Source organism: Hypomesus nipponensis, chromosome 1 (genome assembly GCF_054491055.1).
Source record: "Hypomesus nipponensis isolate SF chromosome 1, ASM5449105v1, whole genome shotgun sequence".
NCBI lineage: Eukaryota > Metazoa > Chordata > Actinopteri > Osmeriformes > Osmeridae > Hypomesus > Hypomesus nipponensis.
The window spans coordinates 330,735-346,557 of NC_140361.1; the positions used below are offsets into that span (position 1 = coordinate 330,735).

The following is a 15,823-nucleotide window of genomic DNA, read 5'->3' on the forward strand; positions in this document are numbered from 1 at the left end:
GGTAACAGACTCACTGACAACGGGTATTATTCTAGACAGATGGGATTCTGATTCTCTGGGTATAGGGCTGGGTTTTCCTATTCCAGAACCTTCTATTCAGATATGTACCATCAGAGTATACTCACCTTCTGACACACTGGTATACAGATATATCTGCAGTGTATAGATCTGTAGTGTACCATTGATACTCCTCCTCCCTTTTTTCTCCTCCTCTCCTCCCTTTTTCAATTCCTCACTCCACCCTCCTCCCACCCTTCTCTCTCTTTCCCGCTCCTTCCCTTCCACCTTCCTTCCTCCCTCCTGCCTTCCTGCAGGGTCTCCAGTGTGACGGCCCCCGCCCAGAAGCAGATGCATCTTGCACACTTGGTTTCTAGGCTAACACAACGCTGTGCCGGTGACATCAAATCTTCCATGACAACATCCACACTAAACTCTGACACACCACAATAACTATGTGATCCTTCTGCTTGCGTGATGCTGTGGTGATGTCCAAAACTAAATCCAACAGAACAGAACACATCCCCTCAGACCCTCAGACAAACTGCAAAGCTGGATCATGTACATGCCATTTGAAATCCTTAAATGGAAAATAGATTTTGCAGTGCCTCTGTTCATAAAGCACGTTTGTGAAGGTCTTGTGTTCCGTCAGGAGAGCCTCCTGTCATCAGAGCCTGCAGCAGCTGGGCCAGCAGGCCTGGCTGGAGACTGGAACACAGACTGGATGCAACGTCACACTGGGCTGCATGTAGATGACCACACAACAACTGGAGACTAAAGGGTTAGGTGAAGCGATAGAACATTTACATTGTAAAAACAATGTGGATCTACGGACATAATGTGAAATACTTAAACGGCAGGGCCAACAATAGCTGGTGTTGTCAGCGTGCTCACAGTTCACAAGCTTAACTGTTGTGTTAGAATACTGACAGCCATTTCTGTGACCCATGCATCCCTGTAGCACCATCCCTTTTGCTATCCTGTTCCCCTGCAGTCTGTCCTCCATAGTCACACAGTAAACGGTTGATGGTAATGATTGTGTGAGTGGTCTGCCTGAAGCGGTGTATTTCCTAACCCTAACCATCCCGTAGAGAGTCTAGCTGTGTGGAGAAGGGCTTCTCTCTGCCAGATCTCTGGCCTCATTGCTGGGGGATTCAGCTCGTTGGGCCTCTCCACTGAGCTCTGTAGAAATAGGCACGCTGCAAATAGACCCTCTCTCACAGGAGGCTCTCAGGAGAAGGTTTGGACCGATGGGCAGATTCCCAAAATGCATCATGATTATATAGGCCTCTGCAAGACACTCACACTTACATTATGTTTTGTTTCATGTTCTGCAGCTTATTAAGCAGTGTGCATATATACCTCTGGTTTTGAGGCAGTGGTTGAGAAGGATAACCAAAAATACAGGCTTGTGATCGCTGTGAAACAGTGAATCATCTCAACAAGGGTGGAAAAGGGATTAACAGCGTATGTATTGAAACAGCCTGGCTTGTGTCTTGAAGACTCCACAAATAGACAAATGATGCATTGTATTTATACTTAGCACTGAATTTCCACACATACTGCAAACCGAAACTGCAAGCAGGTCAGGATGTATTCCAGACTTCTACTACCCCCCCTCCACACACACACACACACATTCACACACCCTAACCCCCCCAGCCCCAGTCCTGGTGTGGTGAGTGACATAGAAGGAACTGTTTCCACATGCGCCATGTTCCCTGTGTCTTGCCATCTGAAGGTGCTAATGAAGAGCTTTTTCTTAGCCTCCTCCAGACTCCCATCCAGCCGTCCCCAGGGGCTGGCCTCCAGGGTTGGTCTCCAGTGGTAGCAGTGTGAGAGGAGCTGTCAGAGCTCCTGGGTGTTCCATGTGAGAGGATAATTACAGCCAGATTTCTCTGTTCTGGTATGATTAGCTTTACACTCTGTTTGAAGATATTTCTGCATGTTCTGGTGCTCACACACACACACACACACACACGAGGCAAGCTGATGTTCTCCACCACACACACGCTAGCTGGAGAAACAGAGTGTTAAACACACGCTCCTTAACGAGGGAACAGAGAGGGTGTGTTACAGGGTGTTTGGGCGTTGGAGCAGTTCTGCATGTGTACACAGACCCAGACCAGCTCTGATTCTCCCTCCTGGCTGCAGTCAGGATAAGAACCTCTGCTGTGAGGCCGGGCCAGCTGCCAGAGTCTGTCTCATGGGAGTCTCACAGCTTCTTCACACATGACGGTAGCAGCAGAAACACATTGAACTAATCTGAGTTCACTGATAAGAAGGACATCAAGTGATGGGGAAGCATGGCTAAGTGGTGCTGAAGAACTCTGAAGAAAGTGTGAAACATGTCTCTCTCTGGCTCTTAGTGGAGGAGATACAGATCTATCTCCTCGCTCCCTCCCATCTCTGAGTACACTATCTATGTCCCGGTCACACTAACCAGTCTCCACCCAACAGATTCAGTGTTTTACAGGCTACATAAAAATACTCTGCATAAAAATACATTACACTCAGTCAATAAAGATACTGGTGTTGTGCTAATGATGAGTCATAGCTAACATTAGCACAATGGCTTTCTGCTGGGGTGTGGACCAACCATCCCAGAGGAGGAAGATGCTAAGAAGATGTAACCTAAATCTCCCTGACTTCCATCCCTTGGGTAACACAACTCTTCAAGGGAGACTGATTTGCATGCAATCGTCCTCTGATGAAATCCTAATCTATTTTTATATCCCTGTGATGAAACAATCTTTGTTAAGAGTCTTCTTTCGAGTAGGCCTAGAGGACTTTCAGCGTGCTGGAACACAGCGACAAACACCAGCTTAAATGTCTCCGAAGCTAGGACCCCCACCCTGCTCTCTTCCCCCACTCCGTGCCCTCACCCCTCCACCCTACCCTAACCCCTCCACCCTGCCCTCACCCCTCCACCCTGCCCTCACCCCTCCACCCTGCTCTCACCCCTCCACCCTGCCCTCTCCCCTCCACCCTGCCCTCACCCCTCCACCCTACCCTCACCCCTCCACCCTGCCCTCACCCCTCCACCCTGCTCTCACCCCTCCACCCTGCCCTCACCCCTCCACCCTGCCCTCACCCCTCCACCCTACCCTCACCCCTCCACCCTACCTTCACCTCTTCACTCTGCTCGCATCCCTTCACCCTACCCTCACCCCTCCACCCTACCTTCACCCCTCCACCCTACCCTCACCCCTTCACCCTGCTTTCACCCCTCCACCCTACCCCCACTCTCAGGGGGTCAATGGGAGAGGTGTGGAAATGTCATCAAACTATTATGTACTCATTATGTACAGTATTCATTAGTACTCCCAACTACATCTCTTTATTGTTGTAAATATGAAACTGTACATTTACATTTAAATTGTGTTTATTTAGCAGATACTTTTATCCAAGTGCAATGCAGCATGTTGAGTGCATGTATAAAATACAACAGAACATCAAAGATCAGAAGTACATACTTCTAACATACCACCATAAGAAGTGAGAATACAATGTTTAGAATAAGAGTGCGACCACGTCTATAAATCAAATGTTCGGTTTTACTCTGCATTACAGAAACGATAGTTCTCACATAGAACATAACATATGAACACAAATTCCTTATTTGGGCCAAGGTGAAAAAGCACATTATCCTTTCCTGCCGAAGGTGTGGATTTATTGAATCGTTCAGCATAGCTCTCAACGACAACTAATTTAGCTCTGGTAAATTGATTGTTTTTAAGTATTAAAACTTATTTTAATGCTTCACATACAACACAAAACAATCATATAGTAGCAATGCATTTAAATGAGTTGGAAATGTTTGCACAACACATTCATACTGTCGTACATCCTCCTCTTAACCCACAGCTGCTCAACATAGTTGTGCTTCCATCCGACCCAGTGGCCTGGGGGATGACTGGACTAATGACATAGAGTCTGGGTTTTCATGCTTGCGCTTCATTGGCAACTTTATTTGTTCACTTTCAGCAAATGCATTAATTATTTTCTGTTAACTAGTGTTAGACACGGGTCCTGATTTACTATTTTTGGGATCCTTCAAAAAGCAAATCCCACCCATGACTGCAACTCATTCAAGTTAAACGTAAGAACTGCGTCACACTGCAGAAGTGTAGCACTGTAGCTAGTGAACATGTGGATCTTAAACACAGGAGACGGATAGCAGAGATCAGGGCAATCAATAAACTTGAGTCTAATCTTCAGTTTCGGAGCCCATTTAGCTAGATTGTAGGTCAAGGCTTTTCCTTGTATGTCCTTAAAGAGTTCTTAGAATAAAGACACATTGATTAAAGCTGGGAGTGGTCCAGTCGACACTACGATCCTCCTCATGTCTGATGTTACACTGTCATCATTGTCAAGTCAATACCCCAGAACCTACCAGGACTTAACGGAACAGTTGACAATTTTTTGGGGGGGGATATGTTGCTACATAAATACAATGGGTTGGGATCTTTGTCTAACAACGGGATGTTGTTTTCTGTAGCACTTTGATGGTCTGCAGCCGTCTTACCAAACAACACCTAAAACACATTGTCTCCTCTTCTAGTCTCTGCTCCGGTTGAGGTGGTCTGCTTCACCCTGACAATCCGACATGGCGCCTGGACGTGGAACACAAACGTCTTCTTTGAAGGTTTCTCTGCTTCCAGAGCCTTCTGTCTGTGGTAAACCTCAACGCCCCCATGCATGATGTGTGTGCCACACAGAGGCTCTGACCTGGTGGTGTTGGGATTGCTGACAAGCGAGAGTGTGTGGGCTGACTTGCCGATGTAAGATGTGCAGGGTCATATGTGACTGGGTGGGAGGAGGTAATACATCTGGTTCCAGGCACATTCAGCCTTACTCAGAACGGAGGAAGAGTGGGCGATATAAATCAACTTGCACAAAAAAAATCTCCCTTTGTGACCACTGCGCCACTCTACTCCCAAATACAAACTGAGATCTGTAATCTACAAATCCATCGCTTTTGTTTATATTGCGTCCTCAAAAAGCATTATTTCCTCTCTGGTGGAGAATTCTGTCCCTGCAGAGGAAGGCTGTGCTGGTGGAGGAGGAGCAGCAGAGGAAGGCTGTGCTGGTGGAGAGGAGGAGCTGTGCTGGGAGAAGACAGCACACAGATCTGGGCCATCTAGCGGATTGTGTTTGTCAGGAATCTGGAATTTTACTTTCACGGTTGATTTCTGGATACAACAACGTCAGGATGTTTAAACCATGCACATTGTTGATAAACATATTGTATGATGATAGCAGTCGGCCCCTGTTGCTTTTAGTAACAGAGACAAAAACATTAATTAAAAGTGGAGATGGTGAAAAGGAGGGACTGAAGCTTGATACTGGAGCAAAGTGGAGAGAAAGGAGAGAGAGGGAGGGAGAGAGAGAAAGAGAGAAAGTGAGGGAGTGAGGGAGGGATAGATGAATGTTTTTAAGTGAGTGAGTGATAGATGAATGTTCTAGAGTCTATGCAGGGAAACACTGCTGCTTTAACCTCTTTATTAGAAACTAGGGTATCTGCCCTGGTGGGAAATCTGTGTCTTCCTCACTCAGTGTGGGAGGGGAAGAGGACTTTGCCGTCAGCCTGGAGAGCCCTTTACTCAAGGGCACCGAGGAGGGACAGCTCAGAGCCCACCTCCAGCCCTCACCCTGCATGCAGCTCAGAGCCCACCTCCAGCCCTCACCCTGCATGCAGTGCCCGATACGAGAGACATTTATAGGCACGACTAAGCTGCCAGCTTCACTTCTGATAAGGCAGAGGGAATTAGGACACATCCACAGTCCACCATACACAGTTCTCTAAGACGGCCAACATGCATTTTATTCATTTAGCAGACACTTTTATCCAAAGAGATGTACAAAATGTCCATATAGAGAGTACAGGAGCAGATTAAGAATCAGAAGTTCTACAGTACTTCAGTGGTCAGAGTCAAGGAATGGTCTGGATTTACTAGCCGCATTGCAAAGTAAACACATTTCAGCTAACAGGCGCAGTGATGTACAAATACTACAGTGTTCTAAAACAATACAAAATTGCAAATACAGTGCAACAATGACACCTCAATTTTTCAAGCATACAGTAACAACATGAGAGAGTCTGATGCCTTTAAGACACACGCTTCCCTGTAACCTTCCCAATCACCTCATCCTGGTCTTCAGTCAAGCAGGCATCCACTGTTCCACACTGTTGTCAGTATGCAGGGTGTGGAGGTGTTAAGTACGAATCAAGTCAAACCTTTGCTTCCATCTGTCCCTGTGGAGCCAGTGAGTCTGGCCTGTATAGAGCCTGTGCTAAGTGACCTACATACAGGAGGAGCAGACACTGTCTGTGTTCAGGGGCGTACAAGCCCCAGTAAAACGGAACTTGTCAGGGTTCCACTAGGGCCCTGCCACCAGACGACGCGGCAGATCACTTCACCCCCCCCCCCCCCCCCGAGAGCCCAAACAGGTCACTTAATTAGAGGACCCTCTGGAAATGTCTGATACTGCATTATGATATATTTATCTGATGTCCCATCTCAAGAGGCTGACACTACGCTGTGGTTCCTGTGCAGTGGAGGTCGTCCATTTTGAAAAGAGATATCAACAAATGGCATGGATGTGTCTACACTTTCTCCCAGTGTGTTAATGTGTGATCACTTCCTCCCAGGGCAGAGTGCTGTGTGATCACTTCCTCCCAGGGCAGAGTGCTGTGTGATCACTTCCTCCCAGGGCAGAGTGCTGTGTGATCACTTCCTCCCAGGGCAGAGTGCTGTGTGATCACTTCCTCCCAGGGGAGAGTGTGGGCAGCAAGATGCTGACTGAGCACCAATGGCCTTGCTCTCGAGGACAAGGTCATGTTTCTGCTGATGCAGGACTCCTGTGATCGCATTTACATGGTTTCCATCTGTCATGATTTTTAATCTCCGTCTATGGAAAACATAACACAACAGGAATCACAGATTATTGAACACAGCAGCATTCAACTCTCCTGTCACTAACTCACCCATTCTCGCACAGAGTCTGACATACAATTTCATATTTAAACTGTTTTGTTTGTGGTTAGGGGTAGAGTCCCTGGGGTTAGGGTTAAAGAGTCCCTGGTTTTGAGACGTTGAAAAAAGGGTTAGTAAAAAAAGTAAAAGTTTCAAAAAAGAGGTTTTGAAAGGTTGAAATCATATTTTCGAAAAAGGTTTAGAAAAACCTGTCTCCTCTCATTTCACTATGAAAAACAGGTTTGAAAGCTGGAAAAAATATATTTTGTAAACAATTTCAAAAGGATTTGCAAGGTTGAAAAACGATCTTTGCAAGAAAGTTTCAACAATATTTTTTCAAAAAGTTGACACTTTGAAAGAAAGTTTCCCCCCAAAAGTTTCAAAATTGTTGTTGTACTCTGTTTTAGGATTCTCTTTTCTCCTCTCCCCTCCTCTCCTCTCCCCTCTCCTCCCCTCCTTTTCTCCTCTCCTCCCCCTCTCTTTTCTCCTCTCCTCTGCAAAAATATTATCAAAAAAGGCTTCATTTCCACACCTTGACCACGTGCTAAGTCAAAACAACTTCACGCTGAATACTAATAAACGTGTTTACGGTATTCCTGTGTATGATCCCTACTCCCGCTGTATGTGAAGGAGACTGGTCTGCTCCAGTCTGTGTGCAGCCTGCAGGAGGCAGTCTGCAGGAGCAGGACCAGGCAGGTACAATCTGCTGCTTATTACAGTTTGTTGTTTTTGTGTGTAAATGCTTACACACATTTTTTTAACTTGTCCTCTTTTTTTCAAAACTTACCACACAAATCCAAGAACTGCACACACAAAATGCAAAATGCCTTGCTTCTCTTGCAAAATGAAGCACCGCATTCAAAATATCACAAAGATGTCTCAAAAACAAACATTTGTCTCATGTTACAAACACTTTTGCCATTATATTACATTTTTTAATATATCATATACACACAGTTATTCAACAACTAAAGCTCTTCTTTCATGAGCCCCTATGTACATTTCTGTACAAGATTGAAAATAAATGGCAGAGATGATGAAAACAAGATTGAAAACCAAACTTAATTTTTTCGGACAGAAACCAAACCTAATTTTGAAAAAAGTGATAACGGAATGGTGTGTGTGTGTGCCATGAACTGTAGCATACAGTAATATATACTATGTTCTACAATATTGTCAGAATGTCTTCTTACAGTCACTGTACTGTTGCACAGTATGATACCAAGTGCCTGAAATAAAGCTGAAATGAAATAAATGATACAGTAATCCACCAGACTGTGGTCAATCATGCAGTGCACTGCAGTCAAGGGATGCATGGGTGCTAAAATGTATGTGCATAGTATACCATGTGTTGTGCTGAAACAGCTGTTATGTGTACACTACAACATGTGTATATTACAGTAGATTGTTACATACTGTTATCATTTCTACAGTAAAGGTACAAATTATACCCACCATGACTCAAATTAGGCTATTTATAGGCCTTTTCCAAGGCCGTGATTGGTTGGTGTTGAGTATAGCAATGAGAGTTTGCACATGTGAAGAGTTAGTGTGAGGCACTGATGAATTAGTGTGGCATTTTGATTGGTTGTGTTTGAAAAAGGAAATCTAGATGCTTCCTGTTAGAATTGTGTGTGCTACGTGGAGAATTGTGTGTTGTGTTTTGCAAAACGTGTTTTATGAAATTGAAAACTGAGTCAAAGGCCAAAAATGTACATATGGTTTTGTAGATTTGAGGTGTGGTTCTGGTGTTTGAGTGTCAGGTTTCAGAAATTGTGTGAAAAGTAACAAATTTGTGTGTCAGTATTTGAAAGAAACTGTAAGACAGGAGCAGGTTAGGGTTAGGTGGGCACCTGTGTGTTGCAGCGCTCCTGCTGGGGAACAGGACTGGTCAGGGAGGCAACACCTCTACCTGTCCTGCAATCTATGCTCGGCCATGTTCCCTCTGAGGAGAGTGATTCACGCCCAGGACAGCAAGCAGGGAGGCAGTTGGGATGTGATCCTGGCAGGGAGAGGGGCCAGGATCAGTGATGGAGGCTGTTAATAAACAGAAAGGCGCATGAAGGGTGCCGGAGACCTGCCCAGTGGAGGATTATACCGCTCTCTTGTGGACAAGTTAATCATTTTTGGCAAGAGTCTGGCACAGACACAAGATCCCTGGCATGTGTGAAATACAGCTTCTGTAATTCAGGACAGGGGATTTTTGTATTATTCTTCAGAAACTATTTTTTCTTCTTCTTTTTTTACTGATACCAGAAAAACTGATAAGTACAGTTATGAAGTACTTTGTTACTTCCCATCTTTGCATACCAACATTCAACATTATGTTATGGAGGTTATTAAAAAACGCAGTTTTGCTTCAATATTGTGCTAAGAGAGAACTGTTTTAGAATGAAACACAGATAAAACTACTGTACTGCTTGAACCATACGGCGTTCCGTAGCAAACCATCGATCACGTGTGTAGATCCGGAACAGGAACAGGATGAATGTCCAATCCACCGGTGAGGAATCTCATCTTTATCTATAAATTTACGACAGTTAAAGTCGTCATTTGACGCCTAGTTTCATCCCTCTCGGTACAAGCAAGTGTTGAAGTGTTGACATTTTTTGATGCGGGTGAGCAAATCTTACCTGCAGATTACCTTAGCTCGGCTAGCTCATGTCAGTGCAATCGACAAATCTCTGTTCGAGATGAAAGCAGTTTAGCGAACCAGCCAAGTTGTTGCAGCTAACGCGAGTTTGCCGACCGTCCAGAGAGCCAGCTGTCTAGCTAGCTAACCCTGACAGAATGCGATGGGGAACTGCTGGGGTTACTGTACTGGGATCTTCCGGCGAGAAGCGAACAGGATACAACGTGGAGGCGGGTACGTAGCGATGACTGGTGAAGTTAGCTAGCTGGTAGCCTACTACTGACTGTCTGTGATCTACGCCCCAAATATCCAATACTGTAGCCAGCCACAAGTAGCTAGCTAGCTCTAGTTAGAGCTACTCTACTAGCTACCTAAAAGTATGTATTGGCTGAATGTCGCGGAACACCTCATTGTATAGCTTGTGTCTGGATTTGCTGAAATTATATTACCTTAGTGTTGGCCACCGCATTATGGACCCCACCCCTAATTTGGGTTTCGTGCTAGAAGCGAGACGACTGCTTGTTGCGGCCGGGTGTTTATTAACCGTCTAGCTGGACTCAAAACGATCTGCTAACTAGTTCTGCTAACTAGTTCTGGCACTCGTTGGGTCTGATTTACTTGTCAGTAAAGCAAGCCGAACAGGTTAAACACAAAGGGAACGTTTTTACTCAACAAAAAGCATAAGCACAGCTCTAGGTAGTTAGCTCGTTACTAGCCTGCACAAATTTCTGGTTACTAATCTTGCTAGTGCAGTGCTGGTACTGCCTGTGTGTCACGTAGCTTCTCATTTCGATCATCACAGGTCCAAGTACTTCCGCAGCAGCACCACCGGGGAGCATTACACTATTGAGGTAGGTGCCACTACTCTGAACACGATTAATTTCTTTATCACATACCAAGTACAACGCTGTATTTCTAACACCAAACGATTCTTTATCTTGACAGTTTGAAAATCTAGTAGAGAGTGATGAGGTATGTGTACATATTAACATTATAACATTCTCACGTTGATTATTTTTACTGGTTTGTGACCAAACTTATTCTATTCTCTCTCATTCCAGGTTGAAAGCCCACAAAGCTGTCCCAGGTATGTTAATGTTGTTGTGTTGCTCGGAGAGAGAGACCGATAAAGGGACAGAGAGGAGAGTGAGAGAGAAACAGGTTGATTCTGAAACAGCTCTGATGTTAGCCAGTGACTGCTGGCCTGTAAGAATAAGGAGGCGTTACTCAATCATTCTGTTATTTTACTCTATTGCTGCTGAGAGAAAAGAGTTTAAATCACAACTGAATCGTGTTCAAATGTAAATGTTAATCCCTTGATGCTTGTGTTGGTTCCAGGCCTATCAATGAGGAGGAGATCAATCACCTCAAAGAGCACCGTTATACTGCTATTTCTGATCAGCAGACCCTGATAGACCTCAAACTGCAGGCGGAGGTATATGATACAAACAGATTATTTGTTTGCAATCACATGTAGTTAGTCTCATATAGGAAACACAGTAATGTATCTCACCCAGCTGTGACTATCAGGGTGTTGGGGAAAATGGAGATCTCTGTTTCCTTCCATGTGAACCCCCACAGTTAGCGTCATGACAGCCTTCTTTATAATTTGGGCCAATCTTAACTTTAATTTGCAGCATTCATTTTTGATATTTCATATTTTGTGTTCTCAACCTTTTTAAAATTTATTTTGTATTGTCATTTCTGCTCAGTTAGAGGCAGAAGAGGAGAGGTTGAGGCTAGACGAGGAGGCTAGGAATGCAGCACTGCGCCAAGCCGCCAGGGTCGCTCGCGAGCGAAGGCTCCTGGAGGTGAGGCGGCCCTCAGCTCGCCCACCCACTTCCTGTCACCTCCTCATACTTCCTGTCACTTCCTGCCTCATTAGTCTGCTAAAGACGCGATGCTTACACCCTCCCTCCCTTCCTCTACTTGATTTGATTGAGTAAATTATTGATTTCAGTAATTTTTCCTTGTTTTCCCTGAAATATGATATTCCTCATCTCCCTGCTTGTCTTGTAGCGGCTGTGTTGCTCTGTGCCCATCCCATGAATCTGTCAGCAGATGATTATTTGTTTCACTCAGTGTATTTTTTTCACTCAGTGTCACTCAGATGATTATTTGTTTCACTCAGTCTAACATAGTCTTTATTAATCATGCTGGAGGTCTGGCTGTTTCTCTCAGGAGCAGCATGTGCTGAGGACTAAAGGCCGGCCGGACGGAGAGAGCAGAGCAGGACTCCACAAGAAGTGAGTTTCAGCAGCATTAGTAGTATCACTAAAACATTACAGTTTTTACTCTAAGGAAACAATGCACCGCTACCAGGAAGTGAATGTTGTTTTCTGCAGCAGGCACACAGCAGGAGAAGACTTTGATGTTTACCTCCAGAACGTGAAGGCCCAGTCTGAAGCCTTTAGGGGCAGCAGTAAGTCTGTCGTAAAAAAAAAACATGCAGTAATGTATTCATTTAGCAGACGTTTCTATCCAAAGCGACATGCAGTCAAAAAGTGTATCACTGAGCAGCACAACATATCTATACCCCTCTCGCTGTCCCTCTTTACTGCTCCTAATAACAGAATGTACAGACACTCCAGTCAGGGTAGACAGATTACAGGCGCTCTGAGGCAATCAAGCCAACATACCCCACAAGATAAATATACAGACACAAATACAGGAGGGAATGTTGACGCTGGTTTGTTGTCTCCAGGGTTGCCCTCGGAGACCACTGTGGTAACCCCCAACACAGAGAGCAGTTGGGACTTCACCACCAAGACCCGCTCTACCAACGACGACGGCACCTCTCTGGACCTGGAGTGGGAGGACGAGGAGGGTGGGTGTCTGTCACTGCTCTGGACACAACCACACTGCTTATAACACAGGGTTAAAGGTTATAGTTCACCCTCCAGGGTTCGTAGTTCACCCCCAGAGGTCATAGGTCACCCCCAGAGGTCATAGGTCACCCCTCTATATATAGATCTTTTAAACACTCGTCTTTCATATTTGTATTACTTACCTAATGTTTGTGGGTCTAATAACAACAGCACAACATGATCAGGGTTTTAAAAGGTAGTGGTTCAGTCCTCCGTGTGTTTCTGATGTGCTGTGTGTGTGTTCTGCTGCAGGGATGACTCGGGTGGGCCCAGCATGGGAGCGTTCCCGGACGGAGGAAGACATCCTGCGCGCCGCCCTGCGCCCAGGCCCCGCCCCCCACGCCAGTGGCCCGGCCTCCGCCTCCGAGGACTCCAACGCCCTGGAGTGGGAGAACGATTTTGTGAGCGCACTCACTGACGAGGTGGACGAGTCAGAGTATGAGGGCTTCGTCAACCCTGTCCTGGAGACACGGTCAGACACGCCTGGAGACACGCTGTCTTCAGACACGCCGTCCGGGGACATACCAGAAGACGCCACACTGTCGGACACACAGGACAGATAGTCCCCGTCAGCAGCAGAAACGGACGCCTCGTCGGTTGGAAATGTATTTATCACCACTCGCTAGCACTGACATCTGCTCTGAGAGGAGGAGCTACTGGATCATTTTCTGTGGTCTGGCTTTTGTGTGTAAATAAGTCAGGATAATACTCCCTTTTTCAGTGCCTTTTTTAATTGAAATGCAATTTAAAATGTTAATATTTAAATGACCCAAGAAAGACTTAATCTTAGTACAAACTTACTAATTAAGTTATAAACCAAAAAGTTGACATTGACACATGGCCATTTGCTAGCAACCTAGGCACTGTAAAAGGAAGTCCTGGAACAAGCACTAAGAACATGTAACATTCATATCATAGCTTTGAAAAAAGAGAATTCTGTACAGCTTGTAAAGTAAAAGTTGTTTACTATTATACAGTTCACTGCTTGAACTGGCAACACAATGGAAGATGATTAGCAGATATAAATAATGTTGTAACCTGGGTGGGAACTGCCTTGGGCTGTCCCTGGTCCTTGTTTTTTTTCCAAGTACTATATGTGTGTGTTTTCCAAACATTAGACACTGCATCTAGCATTTTTACAAATCTGATTTGTTTTTAGTGATGTAATAATGTGTAATTTTTTTCCCTTTTTTTCCTCCTCATTCATCACTTAATTTTTCCCCTTCAAAAGTCAAGTGCAATTTTTTAAATCATAATGTGGGTCGAGTTTGTTTGCTTATTTGTGTTTGTTTGCAAGTGGGCTGCAGTGAGTTTACCTTTTGTGTGTTTGAAACTGTTTTTGGTGAGCATGTATCACAGTGCCTGATTGGCTGTTAGAAGTGTAACCTGTCATTACTCTGAAGGAACATGACAAGCTCTTCTGCACAAAACTCCTGATGTATTCCTGGGTTACAGAGGTGAGGGGAACAGCTAGAGCCTGGTGTGTGGGGACCAGAGGACTGAGAGGGGTTGAAACTCCCTCCATGTCAGGGAGCAGCCAAGCTGCACTGCCACCCCTCCTAGCAGAGAGAGAGAGCAGTCCTGGATCTGTTTGAGCTAACACAGAGCAGCTCTGTCTGAGCAACACTAAGTCTCTGGTTTGGTTTTGTAAACCTTGCAGATGTGCTACCTCCTACTTTTTATAATTCTATACAATACCCGAGTAGATAAATGGCGAAATTCAATTATGTTAGGTATGTTGAAATTAACCAAATAGTGTCTTTTTGTGTAGGACTGCTACTGATGTATCGACACTGTCAACAGGTGTGACACTTGGACATTCCCAGGGTCATGCTCTTAACTAACAAACCAGACCTCAGTTTTGATTGTAGCACAATATCTGTCCTACCTTAGCTGTCACAAGTCTGGCTCTATTTTAAGTTTTATCAGTGGAACTGCTGACGAAAATGCATCCCAGCTTTTAGGGCCCTCCTACAATCTTGAAGTGTTTTTCCTGAAATCAGAGGGTTGTTTGTGTGAAACCAGTAAGTTTCATGTCAGGTGTAGTGGGGATAATTAATATTGTCCCAAAATAAACTGTGTTGTTTTGAGGACTTGGGCAACTTCTAAAGGGACGAACACCTGTAAATATCAAAGCTTTTAATAATTGATTTCAGTTGTTCACTGCAGCCGTGGCATGGATTAGCTTGAGTGCTCATGATAGGAGCTTTACTAAACATTTGAAAAGTCTGAATCCTACTCGGACTACAACACAGGACACACCCTTCACTGACTCCTGGGAGAGTTGGGAGTACAGGTTAGCTTAGTTCACAAAAAATAAAAGATTCACTCTTATTCCAACTTCACTGTAGGTTAGGGTTGGGCAGAATCCAAATGACTTCAGAAAGCTGATATTTAGTAGGCAGAGATCATCTGCCTGAGATCTGCTGCACTATAATTGTGTTGATCTCAAGTTTACTAACAATGGCCGGGTTTCCCAGATTCGTTAAGAAGCTCTCAAAGCTCAGAGCTTCTTAGGAGCGTTCTAAGCGCTTTAGAACACTCTTATAACACTCTTAAGAAGCTCTTAGCATTAAGAACTTCTTAATGAATATGGGAAACCTGGCCAATGTTAGTTACGATGGAGGATTTGAAAATCAGAAATTTTTCAGATTATTAAAATGGAAGTTTACTGAAAATGAGCTATTTTATCTATGCACACTTGGACTCCTTGGAGCTTGACAGGTGTGTGTGTTGCTAATGCAAAATGTTGGAAATGGTTTTAAAATCAAGGGGTAATATTGCAGTCACAGCTACAGTTTAATCAACGCATCATTCCATTAAAACATTTTTTTTGTTTAAAAGGAATTATTTTCTTCTCTAGCATGGGGAGGTTTGGAATCCACATGTTCATGAATACATGACACACAAACTGTACAAGTACATCTTCAGCTGGAGCTGCACCCCTCGTTATGGCCGTTTGTCATTCCAGCAGAATGTAATATTACAAATACTGTATGGTCTAGTGAGCACAGCACCCTATAGATTCAGTTTGAGAACAATAAATTAATAAATCCTATTGACTTTCTTATTTGGTGTCCTATCACTTATTTAGATAAGACTTAAGAAACCATGAACTTCTCATACGAAGTTCTATCAACAAGCTTAAGTAACATTTGATGAGACCCTGGTAGCACTTAACCTGGCTCTGCCCTCTTACGTACTTCCACTCAATTTTGATTTTGCTTCTGTTCTAGGTCTGGCCTAGCCTGGCTGCCAGACCAACTTCGCCCCGCACAAAAAATTAGGTCGGGAAGTTGGGTCTGGAGGGTCTCGTATTGGGAACAACTAGATAAAACCAGGATCTG

At 44.5% G+C, this 15,823-nt stretch overlaps 1 protein-coding gene and 1 long non-coding RNA gene across 5 annotated transcripts; one reads left to right on the forward strand and one right to left on the reverse strand.

Moving 5' to 3' along the window:
* Window positions 1-6,476: 6,476 nt before the first annotated feature.
* LOC146301769 (uncharacterized) lies at window positions 6,477-9,737 on the reverse strand. Its single transcript, XR_014731523.1, has 4 exons — window positions 9,611-9,737; window positions 9,409-9,500; window positions 8,831-9,014; window positions 6,477-6,912 (listed from the first exon to the last, which is right to left on the reverse strand). It is a non-coding gene; the product is annotated as an uncharacterized LOC146301769 (long non-coding RNA).
* Window positions 9,430-15,546, forward strand: ap1ar (adaptor related protein complex 1 associated regulatory protein). 4 transcript variants are annotated; one of them, XM_084674980.1, is made up of 11 exons: window positions 9,433-9,595; window positions 9,734-9,843; window positions 10,412-10,460; window positions 10,555-10,581; window positions 10,671-10,696; window positions 10,948-11,044; window positions 11,322-11,420; window positions 11,791-11,855; window positions 11,955-12,031; window positions 12,314-12,436; window positions 12,729-15,546. In XM_084674980.1, the coding sequence occupies exons 2-11, from the start codon at window positions 9,773-9,775 to the stop codon at window positions 13,037-13,039; spliced, it is 945 nt and encodes a 314-aa protein (XP_084531106.1). In that variant the 5' UTR covers window positions 9,433-9,595; window positions 9,734-9,772; the 3' UTR covers window positions 13,040-15,546. The 4 variants fall into 4 exon arrangements, with proteins under 4 accessions (XP_084531433.1, XP_084531517.1, XP_084531106.1 ...); XM_084674188.1 differs by having other exon boundaries at window positions 9,444-9,480; XM_084675307.1 differs by having other exon boundaries at window positions 9,430-9,843; window positions 11,958-12,031.
* The last annotated feature ends 277 nt before the right edge of the window (window positions 15,547-15,823 follow it).

Excerpts from the sequence above, each read along its gene's own strand:
- ap1ar (XM_084674980.1), top strand. The coding sequence starts at position 9,773 with ATGGGGAACTGCTGGGGTTACTGTACTGGGATCTTCCGGCGAGAAGCG. Across the intron at positions 11,045-11,321 it reads ACCTCAAACTGCAGGCGGAG|TTAGAGGCAGAAGAGGAGAG; the intron begins GTATATGATACA and ends ATTTCTGCTCAG. Across the intron at positions 11,421-11,790 it reads GCGAGCGAAGGCTCCTGGAG|GAGCAGCATGTGCTGAGGAC; the intron begins GTGAGGCGGCCC and ends TGTTTCTCTCAG.